The sequence below is a fragment of the Sprattus sprattus genome (assembly GCF_963457725.1).
Source record: "Sprattus sprattus genome assembly, chromosome: 10".
In the NCBI taxonomy this organism is placed as follows: domain Eukaryota; kingdom Metazoa; phylum Chordata; class Actinopteri; order Clupeiformes; family Clupeidae; genus Sprattus; species Sprattus sprattus.
The window spans coordinates 19951478-19971682 of record NC_137908.1 but is presented as its reverse complement, the minus strand read 5'-3'; the positions used below and the strand labels follow the sequence as shown (position 1 = coordinate 19971682).

Here is a 20205-nt window from a genome sequence, read left to right as displayed (position 1 = left end):
AGAAGACGAACTTAGGGACCTCCAGTCCGCTTTGCTTCAATCCTTATGGTCTTTTACAAACCTCAGCCAGGCAAAGTACAACGTTGTCCCGGAAGAAAAACTTGCTTCCTTTTGTTCTGACAATGTTCCCCAACTGTGAGAAGTGTTTTTTCCAGCAGGGCAATGCTCCATGCCACACAGCCAGGCCAGTAAAGGTGTGGATGGAGTACCACCAGATCAGGACCCTGTCATGACCAGCCCAATTTCGAGACCTGAATCCCATAAAAAACCTCTGAAATGTGATCAAGAAGAAGATGGATGGTCACAAGCCATGAAAAGAAGCCGAGCTGCTTGAATTCTTGCGCCAGGAGTAGCATAAAGTCACCCAACTGCAATGTGAAAGACTGGTGGAGAGCATGCCAAGACACATGAAAGTTGTGATTTTAAATCAAGGTTATTCCACCAAATATTGATTTCTGAACTCTTCCTAAGTTAAAGCATTAGTATTGTGTAGTTTAAAAATGAATATGAGGTTGTTTTCTTTGCATTATTCGAGATCTGAAGACACTGCATCTTTTTTGCTATTTTGACCAATTGTGATTTTTCTGCAAATAAATGATCTAAATGACAATATTTTTATTTGAAATTTGGTAGGAATGTTGCCAGTAGGTTATAGAATAAAACAAAAATGTACATTTTACTTTAACACATACCAATAAATAGTAAAACCAGAGAAACTGATAATTTTGAAGTGGTCTCTTAATTTTTTCCGCGGCTGTATATATATATATATGGTTAGTTACATCTCAGTAGCTAAGAGACCATATGTGCAGTTGATTTATCTGTTTATCATGAAGAACATTTAACTCGTCCATAATGACGACGAGGATGGGATTCGAACCCACGCGTGCAGAGCACAATGGATTAGCAGTCCATCGCCTTAACCACTCGGCCACCTCGTCTCATGTCTCTCTGTTTTTATGAAATTCTTAAAATCCCTATTCTATTCATCTTAACTTTTTAGACAATCATTCCCTTTTGTTGTTGCACGGTGGTGGTTAGTAACATCTCTGTGATAGCTAAAAGACCATATGTGCTGTTTTTTATCTGTTTATCATGAAGAACATTTAACTCATCCATAATGGTGATGGATGGGAGCACCCTGGCCTCACTGAACTGGTTCTTCACCTGTATGACTTTATCCTGCAGCTTTGTTCTCTCAGCTCTGAGAGTCTGGAGCTCCGCCTCCATCCCCACCCTGGCCAGCTCCGCCTCTTGCAGTGATTGGTGGAGAGCCAGACGGGCAGTGTCGAGCTCCAATCTGTCCTGCTCCAGGCGAACAAGTTCATCACGGATGGTAAGCTTCTCCTGCTCAGCCTCCCTCTTAGTGGACAGCAGGTGGCGCTTCTCCTCTTCCAGCTGAGGCAAAACGAAACACCATCACAGGTTTGGACATGAGGGCTGTCAGCCAGTATATAGGCTACGCGCACTGGCTACCATGCTGGAGAGTTCTATTGGAGATCGATCTGAAAGCAACTGGTCATACTGGACTATGGAATGGTTACTCTTTCGTTCATATACTATTGCTGGGAATTCATGACTTCTACTGTCTGAAATCTGACTGTTTTTCCTTTTGCAACCGAGTATCCAAGTTCACCTTAATTGTAATATATCTAGTAGACTGTTTGTGTCTGCCTTTTTGAATGTGTTCTAGACCTTTCAATTCATCTAGTCATCTATAGTGGAGTTAACCTTCAAAAGAGAGAGAGAGCATAATCTTCATCTACGTGTTATAGCCTGGTAAGCCCACACACACCTGATTGATGATGTTATTGAGGTCAGATTTGTCCTGAGCCAGGCCTTCGTTCAGGCTGCCCATCTTGGCCAGGGAGTCGCGGAGCCCGGCCTCCTCAGAGCGGAGCTTATTCACCAGCAGGGTCAGCTCCGCGTTGGCGGACTCGGTCTGCAGGAAAGACACTTAGTCACACACTAACCTACACAATACGTCACACATGCATGATCATTATCACACCCAGGAGGCACGTGCTATCTCGGGAAGTAAAGAGGTTACATTAGTCATAATATAACAAATACTCGAGACGATAGGTCATTTCTACACACTACCATAACACTGTCATTATTGAGGAGATTGGTTTGATTTGTGGTGAAGGAGATGTCATGGAGTGTGAGGTAGTAGGAATGTGCATGAAAAAAATAACCGAAAATTGACAGGTCAATTGTTCGGGACCTATATCACCCCTTAAATGGCAAAGCTAGTACAGAATTGGCCATGCCTTAGGGAAAGGATGCTACAAAGATGCCACACAGAGACATGGGCAAGAGTGGTGAGCGAGATGGATCATTGTGGCACACAGTCTGTCCTCCCACCTTGCCAAGGGCCTCAGTCAGTTGGCTCCTCTCTCCCTCCAGCATCTGCTTCTCCACCAGGCCCTGTTGGTGCGTCTCCCTCACAGCAGTCAGCTCCATGCGCTGGCCGGAGGCTCGACTCTCGCTCTGCTCCCACTGCCTCTGGCTGCGGAGGACAACACCAGTGCACCATCGCATACATGCTTATCTGTATTATTATAGAAAGGAGCAGTGAGCAATGCTAGTATTTTGGATATTCCAGATTCTTCGGAGACACTACATTTGTATCTGTTCTTTTTCTAACATTGTTTGGGTTTGTGCACCTAGTAAGGACTCCACAGTCGAAAAATAAATCCTTTGGCCTTTAGGCAATGTAGATGTGTCTGTGTCACAGATCATTCCACAGTCTTATCACATTGTCTGTTCACTAAATGAGGATGCTACTTCCTTATGCAGGTATTATTCGTATATTATACCTCTATGATCAACTAACAATGAGCAGAAGCTTAACAAGGAGCCTTACGTGGTTCCTGTCATTGGGAAACAGACAAGAGGATTTTCTTTGCTCACTCACGTTCTCTCCGTCTCAGTTTTTGCCCGTTCTCTCTCCTGGATAGCGGCCTCCTTTTCCTCCCGGTCGTGATCCCTCTCTCTTTGGATGGAGTTTAAGGCCATCTGCATCTTCTCACAGTCCAGCTGCAGCAACTGGACTTTCGTCTGTGCCGCCTGCAATGCTTTTTCCGTCCTATCTTTCTCGCTGAAAGCAAAGCAAAATTGTCTGTGTCATTTGGACATGAAACAGCCATGGAGATCCAACACTGACCTCAATCATAAATGAGCCCACTACGCACTGTCACATGAGAGGTGTTTTTTCAGAAAATCTAAATTTTGGAGTAAGTCGTAGTTGAATAATTAATCACCATCGTATTTATTTTCCTATTGTAGAATACATTCCTTCTATGTGAAGTCACTGTGAAGGTTATTTAACCTCAACCTTAAATATGCTTCTCACTAGGGAACAAGTGAACTGACTGACTGAAGGATAATTAGCTCTCACAGGTAGGGCCAGGACTGACTAAGAACATGTGCCTGCCCTATCTGGTTATAGCTCAGTGTGGTACTCAGTGTGTTGATGGGGGGGGGGGGGATCTGCCTTGTGTGTCTTTAGCAATCTGTGGTTATTCATTTGGAATGTATTTTTTGGATTACCACCTTCTTATGTTTGGGAAACCATTGGCGATTAAAAAAATCATGACATGACGGGACATAAACGAACTGACACAAACCAAGGCACTCACCTGATCAGAGTGGCCCTCTCCTGCCTGATGCGGTCCCTCTCCCTCTGAGCCACCTCCCTCTCCCTGTGGGCGTCGTCCCGCTCCCCCTGCAGGGCCTGAAGACGCAGCTCCGCGTCCCGCTTGCCCGACTCTGCCTCACCCTGCTGTCTGCGCAGCTGCTGCACAGACGACTGTGCTGAGAGCAGACGCCCACGGATCTCCTATACAGACAGCACGAGGAGAGAGAAGGAACACTGAGGAGTGAAAGATGGCACCCACATGAAAGATGCGTTACCTGGTGTTTCATTATTGACAGAATGCAAAAACTGTATTTTGTGTTCCATTTAGGTTTACGAAAGCAGGAAGGACCTTATAAACTAGGGGTGGGAAAAAAAATCCATTATTCGATTTTACTCGATTCTCTCTAAAACTATTCTGTTCGATTCAGAAAAGGCAATAATCGTTTTTGTAATTACATTTTTATTTTACACATCCATTTTATGTTGAAATGCAAGCTGCATCGATTACTGCAATTTTCATAGAAAGACAAAATCGCAGTATTGCCAACATTGTGGTATGCCAATCTGTACTCAATGGTTCCAAAATTAGTATTTTCCCCAGTAAATAAGTATTTTTCCTTAAGGGAAATCTGTACTGCATAAATGGGTGCCACAGGCAAAAATTTGATATGTACTTGTAAAAGAAACTATATTTTGGCATTCAGCCTACAAACATAGACTCAATTGTAGTCTTTAAGCTCAATCACAAACTTTTCATATTGTGGTGGAAGTATCTCATATTTTATAAGTTTCTGTACACAAAATGCAACCCTTATAAAATAAAATCAAGCCCGAACAGGTGACTTTCTCAGTCAGGGTCATGCCACTGGACTGGGTCTCAAAACCCATTGACAGCAGACTCTTAGGCCCAATCCCATTTCTCATCTCTACCGCTACCCTTACCCCTACCCCTTCGCCTTCGCTTTTTCAAACGGAGCGGTAGCGGAAGGGGTTGAAACGCTAGCCCTTCGAATTGGGATAGCACTTCAACACTTAAGTACGTCATCAGTACGCTGCGTCAGCTGTTACGTTACCGGAGAGCGACAGCTGTCACTCACCAGACATAAACAAACATGGTGCCTGCAGCTCTTATTTACACAATGCAACATTTCATCAAACAAGTTTTAAAATCATGAATTACAAAGAAAATACTTTCATTTGTGTGATGCTTTCCCTGCTGTTTCCGACATTTTTAAATGGACTCGCGCGATGTTTTTTCTTTAATGATCACGGGTTCGCAATGCATTGAGGGAAATCAGTCTACCCCTCCGTTTGAAGTGTGCCCTCGGAAAATCTTCGTTTGGAGCGGTAGAAAGCGCTTCCCCTTCCCCTACCCCTCTGTCTTAACGTGAATTGGGACGGCCCTACCGCTCCACATGAACGCGCAAAACGGAGGGGAAGGGGAAAGACGAAGGGGTAGCGGGAGAAATGGGATTCAGCCTTATTCCCTTGGACTTGGGTGCTGGCTGTTTTGTGTTTGATGGAAGACATGTGTGTCTTAACATCATAGAGTCCACTATGGGCAATGCTAAATGTTGACCGACATATAGTGCAAAAGGCATGACTGGTAGACACAGGACTGTGGAAGTGTATTCCTTGGTATAACTCTGGGAGAAAGTCTGATTCCTAGGAAATGGCTTCTTCTTTTTTTTCAGCCATAATTTAGATTATAAAGTTTGCATGCTGTATTAAAAAACTTATAAAAAATGAGAAAGTGTTCGTCCACAACAAAAAGATTGAGCTAGATGAAAAGACTCAGTAAGGCAAATTGAGCGAAGTAAGAAAGGAGCTTGATTAGACGGAATACCGTCACGTGGAAAGTACTGCTCGACAACGCCCAGAAGAGCAGTGACAACAGCGGTGCTCATGTCAGTTTGTTGCCACGGGGATGACAACAAATGCGGTCTGTTCCAACTTCAGTCTTTTGCCTTACTGAGTCTTTTCATTTAGCTCACTCTTTTGACAGAAATATACCTTGATTCGATGGAAATTCTGCGTTCGTATTTGACTTAGAAAAATATATCGCTCGAGTCAAGAAAGTTTTATTCTTGATCATTAGTTTAATATTCTTTGATTGGGGTTCCATATTAAGCAGTAGGTGATAAAAAAAAACAGTCACAGAAACGTACCCAAATCTGTTGGTGGCGGCCATTTGTAAACTAAGAGCAGATGCGACAAGTTAACTTTATCCATCAACGTCAAAAGTAAATAGCGATAAAACACATTCCCAATCGCTTGTGCGCACTTAAATAGATTACAATGAACTAGGGCTGTCAAAATTGCTCAAAAATGACATTCGAATGTTCGTTTGGAAAAAAAATCACGAATTCCAACTATTCGAATATCTGTTTGCCGTCAATACGTCAATAATGCGACAAAACCATGGTTCAAATTAGTGGGATATATATATATATACAGTACTGTGCAAAAGTTTTAGTTAGTTGTGAAAAAATGCTGTAAACTAAGAATGCTTTCAAAAATGGAAGTGTTAACAGTTTATTTTCATCAATTCTTCATAAATTAACAAAATGCAGTGAAGGAACAGAAGAAAATTCTAAATTAAATCAATATTTGGTGTGACCACCCTTTGCCTTCAAAATAGCATCAATTCTTCCAGATACACTTGCGCACAGTTTTTGAAGGAACTCGGCTAGTAAATTGTTCCAAACATCTTGGAGAACTAACCACAGATCCTCTGTGGATGTAGGCTTCCTAAAATTCTTCTGTCTCTTCTTGTAAACCCAGACAGACTCGATGATGTAGAGATCAGGGCTCTGTGGGGGTCATACCATCACTTGCAGGACTTTCTGTTCTTCTTTAAGCTGAAGATAGTTGTTAATGACATTGGCTGTATGTTTGGGGTTATGTTCCTGCTGCGGAATACATTTGGTGCCAATCATACGCCTCCCTGATGGTATTGCATGATGGATTAGTATCTGCCTGTATTTCTCAGCATTGAGGACACCATTCATCCTGACCAAATCTCCAACTCCACTTGCAGAAATGCAGCCCCAAACTGGAAAGGAACCTCTACCATGCTTCACTGTTGCCTGCAAACTCTCATTATTGTACCTCTCTCCAGCCCTTCGGCGAACAAACTGTCTTCTTCTACAGCCAAATATTTCTAATTTTAACTCATCAGTCCAGAGCACCTTCTGCCATGTTTCTGCACCCCAGTTTCTATGTTTTCATGCTTAGTTCAGTCACTTGTCCTTGTTTCCTTGTCGGGGTAGAGCTTTTTGGCTGCAACTCTTCCATGAAGACCACTTCTGGCCAGACTTCCCCAGGCAGTAAATGACTGTACCTGGGTACCACTGGTTTCTGCCAGTTCTGAGCTGATGCCACTGCTTGAAATCTTCCGATTTCGAAGGTAAATAAGCTTGATGTGTTTTTCATCAGCTGCATTAAGTTTCCTTGGCTGACCACTGCGTCTACGATCCTCAACGTCTTCTTCAAAAGAGCTTGAACTGCACATTTTAAAACCCCTGTCTGCTTTGAAATCTTTGTCTGGGAGAGACCCTGCTGATGCAGTATAACTACGTTGTGTCTTGTTGCTGTGCTCAGTCTTACCATGTAAATGGATAAAAAATAAACATTTATTGTTTACATTTTTCAAAGCATTCTTAGTTCATAGCATTTTTCTCTTTTCTCTGACTCTGAGTAGCAACCTCGAATGTTTTAAAAGTCGAAATTAGTGCTGTCAGTTTAACGCGTTATTAACGGCGTTAACGCGAACCCATTTTAACGCCGTTAATTTTTTTAGCGCGCGATTAACGCGATTAACTTTCTTTTTGCCCTCCCAAACTGTGTAGTAGGCTAACGTCACGTTTGAGTGAATGGTGAGCGCGATACGGCGAAATGGATGATAAACAGCTTCTGAATAGATAGTTTACCTTTAAAAGTTGTGTTGTGCAAAAGAAGCGAGCTTCACTGTTGTCTGAAAATGTCAAAAGGCAGCTGGTTGAAAGCACAGAAGTAGCTGGCTTACCTTTTATTGGTAACCTAACTGTTACGGTTTATTGTTTTTGAAATAAGAGGCCTGACTTCTATGTTCACAGCAAACTTGAAAAAAACAAATATTAAGCCATGGTTTAACTGCACTATAGGCTGAGTCCTTGTTTATCTTAAATATCACTTTATAATTTTATTTTGTACCGCCCTGTTTGGCAATGTTGTTTTTCAATAAAATAAAACATTGCTTAAAGCAAGCCAATCCACTTTTCCATGTTGATAAGAGCATTAAAATAAAATAAAAATGATGGAAAAAAAAAATTGAAGGGACATTTAGAATAGATACAAATTTGCGATCGCGATTAATTTTGATTCATTTAATCGCGATTCATTTTGAGTTAACTATGACAAAAATGCGATTAATCGCGATTAAATATTTTAATCGTTTGACAGCACTAGTCGAAATGCATCGATTATCGTTTTATCGATTTAAAATTGATAATCAATAATCAGTTTAGAATCAATAATCGGTTTAGAATCGATAATCGTTGACCTCTGAATCGAAATCGAATCGTGAGGTGCCAAGAGATTCCCACCCCTATTATAAACCATTTCATTAGACTATAATCTGTAGATACCTGTGGAGTTTTTTAATTTCATCTAGGCGAGTTTTACCTAAACTGTATATTGCATGTCACATCCCATTTACAGTGTATGTACAGAATAATATAGTATACTTCTCCTGTAGAAGAATCCATAGGTATAAGACAGGGGTCTAACTGGCTCTTAATGTATTAGTAGAAGTCTACCCTGTAAGCAGATTTCCGACGTCCTGTAATGGTCTTTCTGAACGTTCTAAAAACGTAAATGTGTATGGTTCCCTTGACAACTCTAGGACGTTTTGCACGACGTTCCAAGACCGTCCTGAGGACGTTGCGGTGACAATTGGGAAACGTTTTCTATAGGTCCTGGGGACGTTCTGCAGGAAGTTGCAAGAACGTCCTGAGGGCATTGTGGTGACTTCTGGGAAACGTGTTTTAGACGTCCTGGGGACGTTTTTCAAGGATGCACCGCGGACGTAGCAGGCACGACCGTTTTTGCTGAGCTAAATGAAGAAAATAAAATAATAATAGATCGCGGAGCCGTCATTTTGCTTACAGGGCGCACACACACACAAGTTCAAGTTCATTTATTTTACACATTTCATATGATATGCATAGACACACACGATTACGGGCATGGGAATTGAACCGTAAACCTTCCTATTACTAAACGAGATCGCTACCTACTGTCCTAACACTGTCTGATTACCATTGTGTCACTTTAACAGGTTTATCACAGTGTGAGACAGCCAACAAACTTAGTCTTTTTTTCCGAGGGTTTGAGGAAAAGCATATTGTAGCAATCTCAGTCACTACGCATTGAGGGTTTTCCGTAATGATTACTTTTTAAATTAACATCCATGGCACATCACGGACGTGCGGGCAGGGAGGCAGAATAACTAGCCAAACTAAGAATGATGAAATAAAATAAATATGAATGCTTCTTTACTGATCTGTGCTATAAATGTAATGTCTGCATGATTCCAATACAATGCATACATAGGAAGGTGACCAAGTGTCTAGCTTTAACATATTGAGCTTTCCATAGGCCTTCAAAGATGCTGCAACAGAACGAAGAGCTCACCGGTCAAATTGTCTGATTGGAATTTCTTTAAAAATCCCGTCTCGCAAGCAGAATTTGGATTTGACAACAATTCTAATATTTAGGCCTATAAAGCAAACGTGCACTGCCCTTATTATGTTTTAAAGGAACAGCCTAATCTGCCGTTAGAAAGTTATTTAACAACACGCATATGCTGCATTTTAAATAAAGCGCAAACCCTCGGTTTCAAACGAGGAGCGAACTGAGTGAGAAGGATCCAACATGGCCAAGCAGACTAGCCTTAAAAGCTTTTTTTCAGAGGCCAACTGAACTGAACAACAGTGATGAGGGTAAACCTTCTGACGAGGATGAACCTGTCCTGTAATACCTGCAGTGTTGCGTGTTTCCTTTTATTATAGGCCTACTGCGCGCCGAAGAGCCGCGAGCGGTATTGCAGACAAAGATTTTGAAAAATTATAGCACTCGCAGCATATTGAAAATTGGAGCTTTGAACTTAGTTCAAAATTTTGAATTATGAACAATGAACTGAGCAAGTTCATGTAGAAAGTGAACTTGTGAACACTGAATACCTGACTCATTGAACAGAGCAATGACCATGTTGCGGCGCTCATTTTAACGCCACAGCAGGTTGCGCTTAAAGGCCACTTATTGACGCGCATCAGACATAAATGTTTTTGTTTCCCATTGTAAACTTAGGAAAATAAACATGTTGCATTCTAAACTACCTGATTATGTTATTATTTAAGCTATGCAGGCGGTCAGTTTTCTTCAATAGGCTAATTTAGAAGCAGAAATAGGTTAGATATTTGGCCGGCTTTTCATTAAAATGTCGGTCAAATGAAAAACATTTTTCTGGTTCAGAGAGGACCATCAGAGGACGTCAAGGGGACGTTTTAGAAGGACCAAATGAGAATGTCCCGCAGAGGACCACAGGTAAAGGTTACGGGGACGTTTTTAAAGGACTTCCTGGGGACTTATGCTGAGTGACAAATTATAATGTTCCTTAATAGTCCGTTTTAAGGCTGATGCGAACTTCACGCAGAGGACCTGCAGGTAAAGGTTACGGGACGTTTTTAAAGGACGTCCTGGGGACATGTGCTGAGTGACCAAATTATAACGTTCCTTAATAGTCCGTTTTAAGGCTCATGCGAACGTCACGCAGAGGACCTGCAGGTAAAGGTTACGGGGACGTTTTTAAAGGACGTCCTGGGGACATGTGCTGATCAAATTATAACGTTCCTTAATAGTCCGTTTTAAGGCTCATGCGAACGTCGCGCAGAGGACCTGCAGGTAAAGGTTACGGGGACGTTTTTAAATGACGTCCTGGGGACGTGTGCTGAGTGACCAAATTATAACGTTCCTTAATAGTCAGTTTTAAGGCTCATGCGAACGTCACGCAGAGGACCTGCAGGTAAAGGTTATGGGGACGTTTTTAAATGACGTCCTGGGGACGTGTGCTGAGTGACCAAATTATAACGTTCGTTAATAGTCCGTTTTAAGGCTCATGCGAACGTCACGCAGAGGACCTGCAGGTAAAGGTTACGGGGACGTTTTTAAATGACGTCCTGGGTACGTGTGCTGAGTGACCAAATTATAACGTTCCTTAATAGTCCGTTTTAAGGCTGATGCGAACGTCACGCAGAGGACCTGCAGGTAAAGGTTACGGGGACGTTTTTAAATGACGTCCTGGGGAGGTGTGCTGACAGACCAAATTATAAGGTTCTCTAAAAGTCCGATTTAAGACTCATGCGAACGTCACAGAAGGACCAAACGTAGACTTGCTACGAACGTCAAAAACGTTCTGGTAACGTCCTCTAGCGAACGTTGTGGCGGGGACCAATTGGGGACGATTGGGGACCTTGCGAATGTCCTGTTAACGTCCTGGGGACGTTCCCTGTTTGCGGGGTATGATTTTGTAATGTAGTGCAACCGTGGCTAAACTGATGGGTTATTCTCAATGAAAAACAAAAACATTAGGCTATAAGAACGATCATCGCAAGCAGCACTGCTTAGTTACTTTAAAACGAGGGACATCGCGAAAAGACAGAGGCTCATTCACAAAGCAGATAGGCGCTTGTACCGCGGGAGTGTTTTTTCACATTCGAATATTACCCCACTTCTGACACCATGTATTGACTTGTACTTTATCATAGAAAGTATTACCCGGTATCCACATATACTGCAAGTTAAATCAACCGTCTTCCACTCTCAGGTACGTTACACTAGTTTCCGGTTCACGCATCATTTCACAATAAGAGTCCTGATAAGATCAGTACTAAACATTACATGAGGGACATCCCGAACAGACAGAGGCTCATTCACAAAGCAGATAGAGGCGCTTGTACCGCGGGAGTGTTTTTTCACATTCGAATATTAATTTTCACGTTCGAATTCGCGTTTTTGGATACCATTCGAACGAATATTCGAACTTCGAATATTCGTTGACAGCCCTAATAGGGGGGCGTGACCGTAGCGGAATTCAGTGTAGAAGTGACATTTTCTCAGTGTTTTTGTTTTTTAAATTAATGTTTGTTCATCATTGCGATCATTGTTGTGTTTATTTGAAAGAAATGCAGGCTTGCTGGGAATAAAAACAGGGGAATTTGGGTGATTTTGATGCACAAAATGATTGAATGAATGAAAGTTGCAATTCAATTTCAAAGGGTACATTTTGCAAATTAATTTCGTTGAACAGAGACAACACAATGAACATGAACATGAAGACATCAACACATACAGGTTATGAATAGGCTGAAGAAAATAAAAAAGTTTTAATTCCCTTTTTAAAAGAGAGCACTGAGTGCGATGACCTTAACTCCAGAGGTAGGCTATTCCAGAGGGTTGGGGCACAGTAACTAAAGGCACCGTGTGCAGCATTGGTGTTTATTCTTGGGGTTGTGAGAAGACATTTATTGGAGGACCTTACGTAACGCAATGGATCATAAAAAGAAATCAAATCGGAAATATATGGTGGGGCAAGGCTGTTAAGTGATTTATAGACAAGAAGGAGTATTTTAAACTAAATTATTTGTTGTACAGGGAGCCAGTGAAGTGATTTAAGAACAGGGGTGATATGATTGAATTTTGAAGTCTTAGTGACTATTCTAGCAGCTGCATTTTGGATAAGGTGAAGTTTGTTTAACATCTGCTTTGTTAGACCAGCATAGAGTGCGTTTCAGTAATCTAACCGACTTGAGATAAATGCATGCATGCAAGTCCGTTTTAAGGCTCATGCGAACGTCCCGCAGTGGACCACAGGTAAAGGTAACGGGGACTTTTTGAAGAATGTCCTGGGGACGTATGCTGAGAGACCAAATAGGAACGTTCCCTAAAAGTCCGTTTTAAGGCTCGTGCGAACGTCCCGCAGTGGACCACAGGTAAAGGTAACGGGGACGTTTTTGAAGGACGTCCTGGGGACGTATTCTGATAGACCAAATAAGAACGTTCCCTAAAAGTCCGTTTTAAGGCTCATGCGAACGTCACGCAGAGGACCACAGGTAAGAAAACGGGGACGTTTTTGAAGGACGTCCTGGGGACGTATGCTGAGAGACCAAATAAGAACGTTCCTGTCATGCCCGGCTTGGCCGTGCTGGGTGTGCCGCATTAAAACCCTGTTATAGTATGACTGGGCTGTCCTGTCCCTCCGATCCACAGGGGGAGGCGTCTTGTCTGGCATATGTGGCTAGATGGCAGATGATTGGCGGGACAGTATAAAAAGACTTCCTGATGTGAGCTTGGGGGCGGCCTCTTTCTCAGACTGACTCTTTTGCACAGGTCTGCCAGACTTTTCCCCGGAGGTTCCTCTTTTGGCTTTCTACCACTACACATACACTATACTGATCTGCACGACATTGAACTTTACTTTCTCTTGCCTCTCATTTACTGACTTTTGTAAGTATTTTCATTTAATCAGTTAATAAATTATCTTTTGCTTTAAAACTTTACTCTGTGTGGTCTCCCCATTTTATGTTACCTCCACATCGAGCCATGTGGTCCTAACAGTTCCCTAAAAGTCCGTTTTAATGCTCATGCGAACGTCACGCAGAGGACCACAGGTAAAGGTAACGGGGACGTTTTTGAAGGGCGTCCTGGGGACGTATGCTGAGAGACCAAATAAGAACGTTCCCTAAAAGTCCGTTTTAAGGCTCATGCGAACGTCACGCAGAGGACCACAGGTAAAGGTAACGGGGACTTTTTTGAAGGACGGTCTGGGGACGTGTGCTGAGAGACCAAATTAGAACGTTCCCTAAAAGTCCGATTTAAGACTCATGCGAACGTCACAGAAGGACCAAACGTAGACTTGCTACGAACGTCAAAAACTTTCTGGTAACGTCCTCTAGCGAACGCTGTGGCAGGGACCAATTGGGGACGATTGGGGACGTTGCGAATGTCCTGTTAACGTCCCCTGTTTGCGGGGTATACTTTAAATGTGACTCATAGTCTCTCTCTACATATGCACCTGTGTCACAACCCTCTCTTGAGCAGCCTTCCTGTAACTGTGGCCTACCTGCAGCTGTAACTGCCTGCTGGATACAGCTGAGCGTAGAGCAGACAGGCTGGCCTCCGGAAGGGTAAAGGTGGAAGTCCGTCGTGGGGAGGAGGATCGTCTAGGTGAAGACGGTCGTTGTGGGGAGGACGCCCTGAGTAGGGGCATGAGAGAGGCTCCGATGGCATCTCCATCCTGCGTGTCAGAGAATATTCCAGATTCTCCATCTGACAGCATCGTCTGGAAGGAGACATTAAGCAGTGGAAAAGTGGAATGTATTAACTGTATGTCTTTCCTAATTCCCAACATTACAACTGTAAACAATGGAGATGTACAGTAAAGTATGTACTGTAGTATTCTATAGGCTCGGCTCAGACCTAGATTAAGGCCATTCGTTGACAAAAAAACTAAACTTGATTTATTAAATTCACTTTCATGGGTTTGGATAGTTTTCAGTTTATCCTTATCTAGATTTAACTAATATGATTTCCAAATCAAGGATATTATTAATCCAGGAATAAATAAGGGCTTTATTTAATCCTACACAGACACACACATACACAGGCAGATACACACTTCAATTTGAGGCACAGCTTTGCCACAACTGCTTCCTGATTTTCTCAAAAGCACAAAAGAGTAGTATGAGAACAAGTAAAAGGAGTGTAGAGATGTGTCAAACAATGCAAAGCCATTTTAGTAGGCAGTTGATCAAATTCATGAATTCAATGTATTTTTGATAAAGACCTGCATGACTAGTACAGTAGTGGTCACACAGCCACATCACAAAATCATAATTTGAACTTGTTTTTATCTCATGTCTTTAATTTCACACATTTAATTTCAATACATTTCACACAAATCATTTTAATTTAAATTTCAACTTGTTTTCAAATTTGAAACGATAAACATAAAATGCCTGAAGCTGAACGTGTAAACACATTACCTGAGCAATGTCTTTAAGTGTGTCCAGTAGGGTCTCAGTCTGAAAGCGGAGAGCCTGCAGCTCCGACTCCTCCACCGTACTCTGCTCCTGTTCAGAGACCAGCACAAACAAAACTATAACATGAAGTTTAGGAGACAAGTACTTATGTAGTTCAACACATCATGGAGGGCCATGCATTAATATGGCCCATTCATACGTACATCAGTATACATGGCCTGTATCATTGTTAATTTTGGCAGCTATTTTAGATTTAGAGTCTTGAGACAAAAATGCATATTAGTTTTAATCACATTTAGTCATTTTTATCCTTCTTCGTTTTAATCAAGTTTTCGTCGATGGAAACTCTGAACATTTAAGACTAGTTTTAGTCGATGAAAACTCATTACATTTTAGTCTAGTTTTAGTCACCACCAACATTCATTCATGTTCATACGATGGGATTATAAAGCAATACTTAATTAACAGTATTTTCATTAAAATATAAGATAGCACAATATACAACTACTTTGCCTATCTGACCTTAGAGCTTAACCAACCACATATCCTCCAAATGAATTGCTGTGCAATCTGATAACCAACAGATTTAGCTAAACGGCTAGTTTTGACAGTGGAAAGTGGTGTCAATGATATTAACAATTGCCCAAATAGACAAGGACATGTAAACCAATCACATATTATTATTTTGAGTTTGATTACAATGAGTTTACTAACTAGCTATCGATAGCTTACTTAGCTATGCTACCTCATCGTTAGCTAACGTTAGCTAGCTAGCTAAAGATTTTGGTGATCATTTGCCAAGGCTAACGGGAGGCTTTAATAAATAATTATTAGCTGGCTATCCAAGTTGACATCCTATACACTCGACTGCCCTTTTGAAGTTGACTTCACGTTGGCTAATATGCAAATAACTAGTTAACATTAGCTAGTTATCATTGACAGTTACTAGCTCACGTACCGTGGCATAGATGTGCGCTTTCAGGGTTGTTGTGTTCTTCCCACCTATTTTGTATACTTTTCTGTCAAGTTATAATTAAAGTGTGTCCAGATATCTATTCTTCCTTTTCTTCCAGTACCGACTCCGAGTGCTTGAATTTGAGCCATCATATAACGTTTGTTTAGGCGTCTCTTGCATGTCTGGGCATGTCAGGGAGTGGAGGATGGATGCAGGACTGGGCAACATTCAACCAATGATATTAAGTATGCACTGGATTAGGTGCAGGCAAGTTTCGAAAAATAAATTATTCAATTTTGAATGTCCGTTAGTATACCACTAATATTTTCGTCTCGTAAAAATAAATGTAGTCAATAGATTATTATTTTCCAATATCCCCTTTCGTGACGTCGACGTTTTTAAATCATGGGGAAAAGTCCTGTATATTGGCCACTGGATTACTGAACTGAGCCATAATATGTTGGGGGTGGAAGCATCTGACCATCTAAAAATGTTAACTAACAGCTCTTTGCAATCTGCTGTCTTCCACGGCGGAAGCTCAACACAGATTATATGTGGCCCATAGATGCACTTACTGTGCTGAGCACACGTGTCAAACTGGATCAGATTCTTCCCCATCAGCCTGCTGAATGAGATCTGATCACTTTAATCCCATCAGACACACTCTACCAACACTGCCCAGTGCTAGCTATGATATGGGGCTTAAATGGTTGAATGGTACTGACAATTGTGTTAGGAACAAGTGTCCACTAAATGTAGCATTGATATTATTAGAAGCATTAGTAATGGGAGTACTAGTGATGATGGCAGTACTAATAACAGAAGGACTTGCAGTGGACAAAGGCACAGATTCAATCATTGAAAATGGAAAATATAAATATATCTTATTGTCTTGTCTTAACTGCGTAAAAAAAACCTTTTGTTGCAATTAAAAACATTTCTTGGTCACCAATAGTCAATGCATTACGTTTGATACAGGTCTTCAGCTTCCATTGCTCAGTTAGACTAGATTAACAATATCTGAAAGTTTTCGGTGTATTCTGATCACAAACAATCCTACATAAAGCCGTCTGATTTTAGACAGCATGTTAATGTTTGTGGTGGGGTACAGGCAGTACCTCCAGTCTCCTGGTGAGGGAGGAGACCTCCTGGTCTTTTTCTTCATTTTGGGCCTTCAGTCTCTCCATCTCCCTGACCGCCTCCACCAGCCTGAGAGAGAGAGAAAGAGAGAGAGAGAGAGAGACTACACATCCACACAGACTCAGAGCCCTTTAGTCCTGTCTATTTTCCTGCCCCAACACTATCACCATTCCCCCTTTCATATCTCCTCCTTTGTGGCCCCTGACCTGGCATTGAGCTCGGCACGCTCGGCGTCACTCCGAGCCTGCAGGGTCATCATGTCGCTGACGTGTTCCCGCAGCTGCAGCTCCAGCTGTGCCCGCTGGGTAGACTCGCGCTCCAGCGCCACTGCCAAGCCCTCTTCACGGCTGTGCAGGGAGGAGGTCAGACCCGCACACGAAGACTGCGCACTGTTGGAGGCCCAAGCCAGCTCATTCCTCATGTCAGACAGGTCCCTGCGCAGACATGGAAAAGAGGTTCATGTGTTAAACTGGCCTTTTCATTTGAAAGATATCGACAGATAAAGAAAAACGGAACAGAAAAGTGGGGGGAGGAAAAAAATGAGTGACTAACAGGTCAAATCAAAAGAGAAAAAAACTCCCTAGGAAAAACGACAAAGAACACTTTTGACAAAACATGCAAAGAGAGTCTGAATCCTCTGGCCCCTATCACAGCAAATCAACTGAAAGTGATGTTTGTAATACCTTTCTGTGGCACTCCTCAGCTCATACACATGTCTCCGAAACCCAACCACCTGTCTCCATAACTGCATAAGCCTACCATGCTCACTGCTATAGTAACTGTGAAAGGACTGGGGAGAGGAAACAAAATAAGGAAGTTATCCAAATGATGGCAAACAGGCTGACTGTTCATATGCAGTAGTAGGTAAAGCATGGTCAGCATTGTCCCCACCTACCTCTTCCTCTTTTCTCCAATCAGTCTCTCTTTGTTCAAGCTCCTCTCTAGCTTTGGTCCAATCAATTGTGAGCCTTCGAATGTCCTGGCTAAGCGCCTCATTGGCCAGGCTTGCCTGTTCCAGCTGTTCTCTCAACATGGAATTCACTGCAGACAGGCTGCTGCTCCTGAACAGAGGGAAGGACAGAGTGTTCAACATGCTAGGCACTGGAATCAGACTGTGCTCCCGTACTGAGCTCTAGGATGGTCAGGGCCCGGCAGCACATTTGACCCACCTCTGTTGTTCCTCCTCCAGCCTGATGAGGGCACTCTCCAGATCACTGCACGGTTCCTCATCCTCACGTCGATGGCTCAAGTCACAGCGACCCTGTGGGAGATACAACTCATAAATAGACGAAGTACAGTACGTTCTTCCTTGTAAAGTATGTCATATCCTCATAGGACCAAACAAGCCAGTAGGAAGTGGCTGAATTGTTTAATAAATGGCTTAATCAATGTAGATAAGTTATAGCATATTAATTTTGACAACTACAAACAAACAAAAAGAAAGTGAGTGTTCTTAGGATGTTAACCCTAAGCTCTGACTTTGCACATAGAATCCCTAACCCTTGACTTGCTCTGCCTCTCCTCCTACGCATGTGTACTGTATGAACAGAAGGGTTGTCCCTAGGACACTGCGCTCACGTTTAGCCGGTGGCGTTCCAGCTCAGAGGTTTTCTCTTGCAGGATCTGCTCAAGCTCACCACATCTCTTCTTATACTGCAGGACCTGCGCATGGATCAACACAAACAGCACAGTGAGGCTTCCTGCACTCTGACAACACACAAGCAAGCCCATGCCTAGCTGTGATACATGGTATATAGACCATATGGTCACTGGACTAAAAAAACAGAGAGACACTATACACCACATCACAGGACAATAATGCATTATTCTTGCATTATTATGTTCACATGTTTTTTTGCTTTATATCTGTAAATGTAGCTGTGTGCAATATTACACCTACACATGCACATGCACATTTGTCTCATTCCCTTTTACTTCATTCTTTCCTATTCTCATAAACCTTTTCTTTAATCCTCATGTTTTTCTCTGCTTTTTCTTTTCCCATCCCTGTCTCTTCTTCTCTCCTTCTATTCCTTCCCTCCCACAAACCCACACAGTTTACTTAAACAGGTTTCCAGAGTCTTTACACAACTGGTGTATGTACTTCTTCTCTCCTGAACCTGTTCTTTGCATCACCTTGGCCTGTAGTTTCTGCACAAGCTGTGCCTGACGCTGTTGCCCCTCCTGGTAGGCGGTGAGTTTGCGCTTGTATGCCGCCTGCTCCTCGTCCAGCCGTCTGCGCAGGTCCACATTCTGTTGTGCTAGGCTGCGTGACTCGAGCGAGTCGCGTTCACCGTCCCCTGTCTCAAGACGCAGAGCCTGCTCCAGCTGCGCGCACACACACACACCACAGCCGTGAGACACCAACACAACAGACATCAATTTGCATACTAATTAATCATTCTTACTCAACCATTCTGCCCCCAAAACCAACTGACACATATATGTTTTGTACTTATTGTCCAACTGTCCTTGTACAAATGTGATGTTAAGTCTAAATTAGCAAAAGCAATTTAAATAAATTAAATAGATAGTCTTTTCATGACTGCTTTCCAATATTTATTTTATTGTTCAAATGATTTTCCCCTTAAATGACTGCCCTGTTCTCAAGTGCTAGTTACAGTACATGGCACAAAAGATAGACACTTACATTTGCATCTGTCATGAGTGGCAGTTTTGCAAAGACACGTCACTGAATCTGGAGTTCTGGAGAACATCTCTCCACAACACAGGTGTATAAGGATTATGAGCAGCACAAGTACTGTGTCCCAGCCTCACGTGAAGCCCTCAACGACATTGATTTAATCACATCTATCAAAATTCCTATATTACAGCCAACTAAAGTCTTAAGGTATCATGTAAATGTTCTCACCCTTTGTTGACTAAGCCCTATGGCTACCTAGTAACAGGCAACAACACAATAGCTTCTCCCAGCATGAATTATCCCGCTTGTTTAAACAGCCAGTTCAAATCCGGGGCCAGTCAGTGTGTTTTTGTATGTTGTCACCTTTACTGGACCAAATGTAAAGCATAGCGCCCAAATGTAGGACTATTGAGTAAAATAGGTCTATAGTAGATATGTGCAGGCTTTGCTTTACCATATCGTAAACCTCAGCTCTGTTAACAGATGTCAAAGGGTTAAATGAGATGCAAAGGCTCATCTCCATGGTAACGTATACTCTCCAATGCAGTGCTTCAATGATTAACACAGCCTTGTCTCTCTAGGAACATAGGCAAGAACCCCAGGATCTTCTGAAACAGCATTGACAATATATTTTAACAGATAGGGAAACTAAAACATTTTACTTCTTTGGATTGAAAATACCACAGTCTAGTTATGAAATAGGGGGTATGCAGATTTCAGTCATGAATTCAAATCTGAAAGA

At 42.3% G+C, this 20205-nt stretch overlaps 1 protein-coding gene across 1 annotated transcript in view; it reads right to left on the bottom strand.

Annotated features, from left to right (window-relative positions):
• The window catches only part of crocc (ciliary rootlet coiled-coil, rootletin), a gene marked incomplete at its 5' end in the record, with an annotated part of 43394 nt that overhangs the window by 21388 nt on the left and 1801 nt on the right, over window positions 1-20205 (bottom strand). Inside the window, 14 exons of the mRNA XM_080846818.1 lie at window positions 1168-1398; window positions 1796-1942; window positions 2368-2512; window positions 2921-3103; window positions 3645-3844; window positions 13806-14024; window positions 14728-14814; window positions 16798-16888; window positions 17026-17253; window positions 17503-17609; window positions 17715-17880; window positions 17989-18080; window positions 18398-18526; window positions 18956-19147. Coding sequence (XP_080702944.1) covers window positions 1168-1398; window positions 1796-1942; window positions 2368-2512; window positions 2921-3103; window positions 3645-3844; window positions 13806-14024; window positions 14728-14814; window positions 16798-16888; window positions 17026-17253; window positions 17503-17609; window positions 17715-17880; window positions 17989-18080; window positions 18398-18526; window positions 18956-19147 — 2217 coding nt within the window. The remainder of the gene's footprint in view (window positions 1-1167; window positions 1399-1795; window positions 1943-2367; window positions 2513-2920; window positions 3104-3644; window positions 3845-13805; window positions 14025-14727; window positions 14815-16797; window positions 16889-17025; window positions 17254-17502; window positions 17610-17714; window positions 17881-17988; window positions 18081-18397; window positions 18527-18955; window positions 19148-20205) is intronic.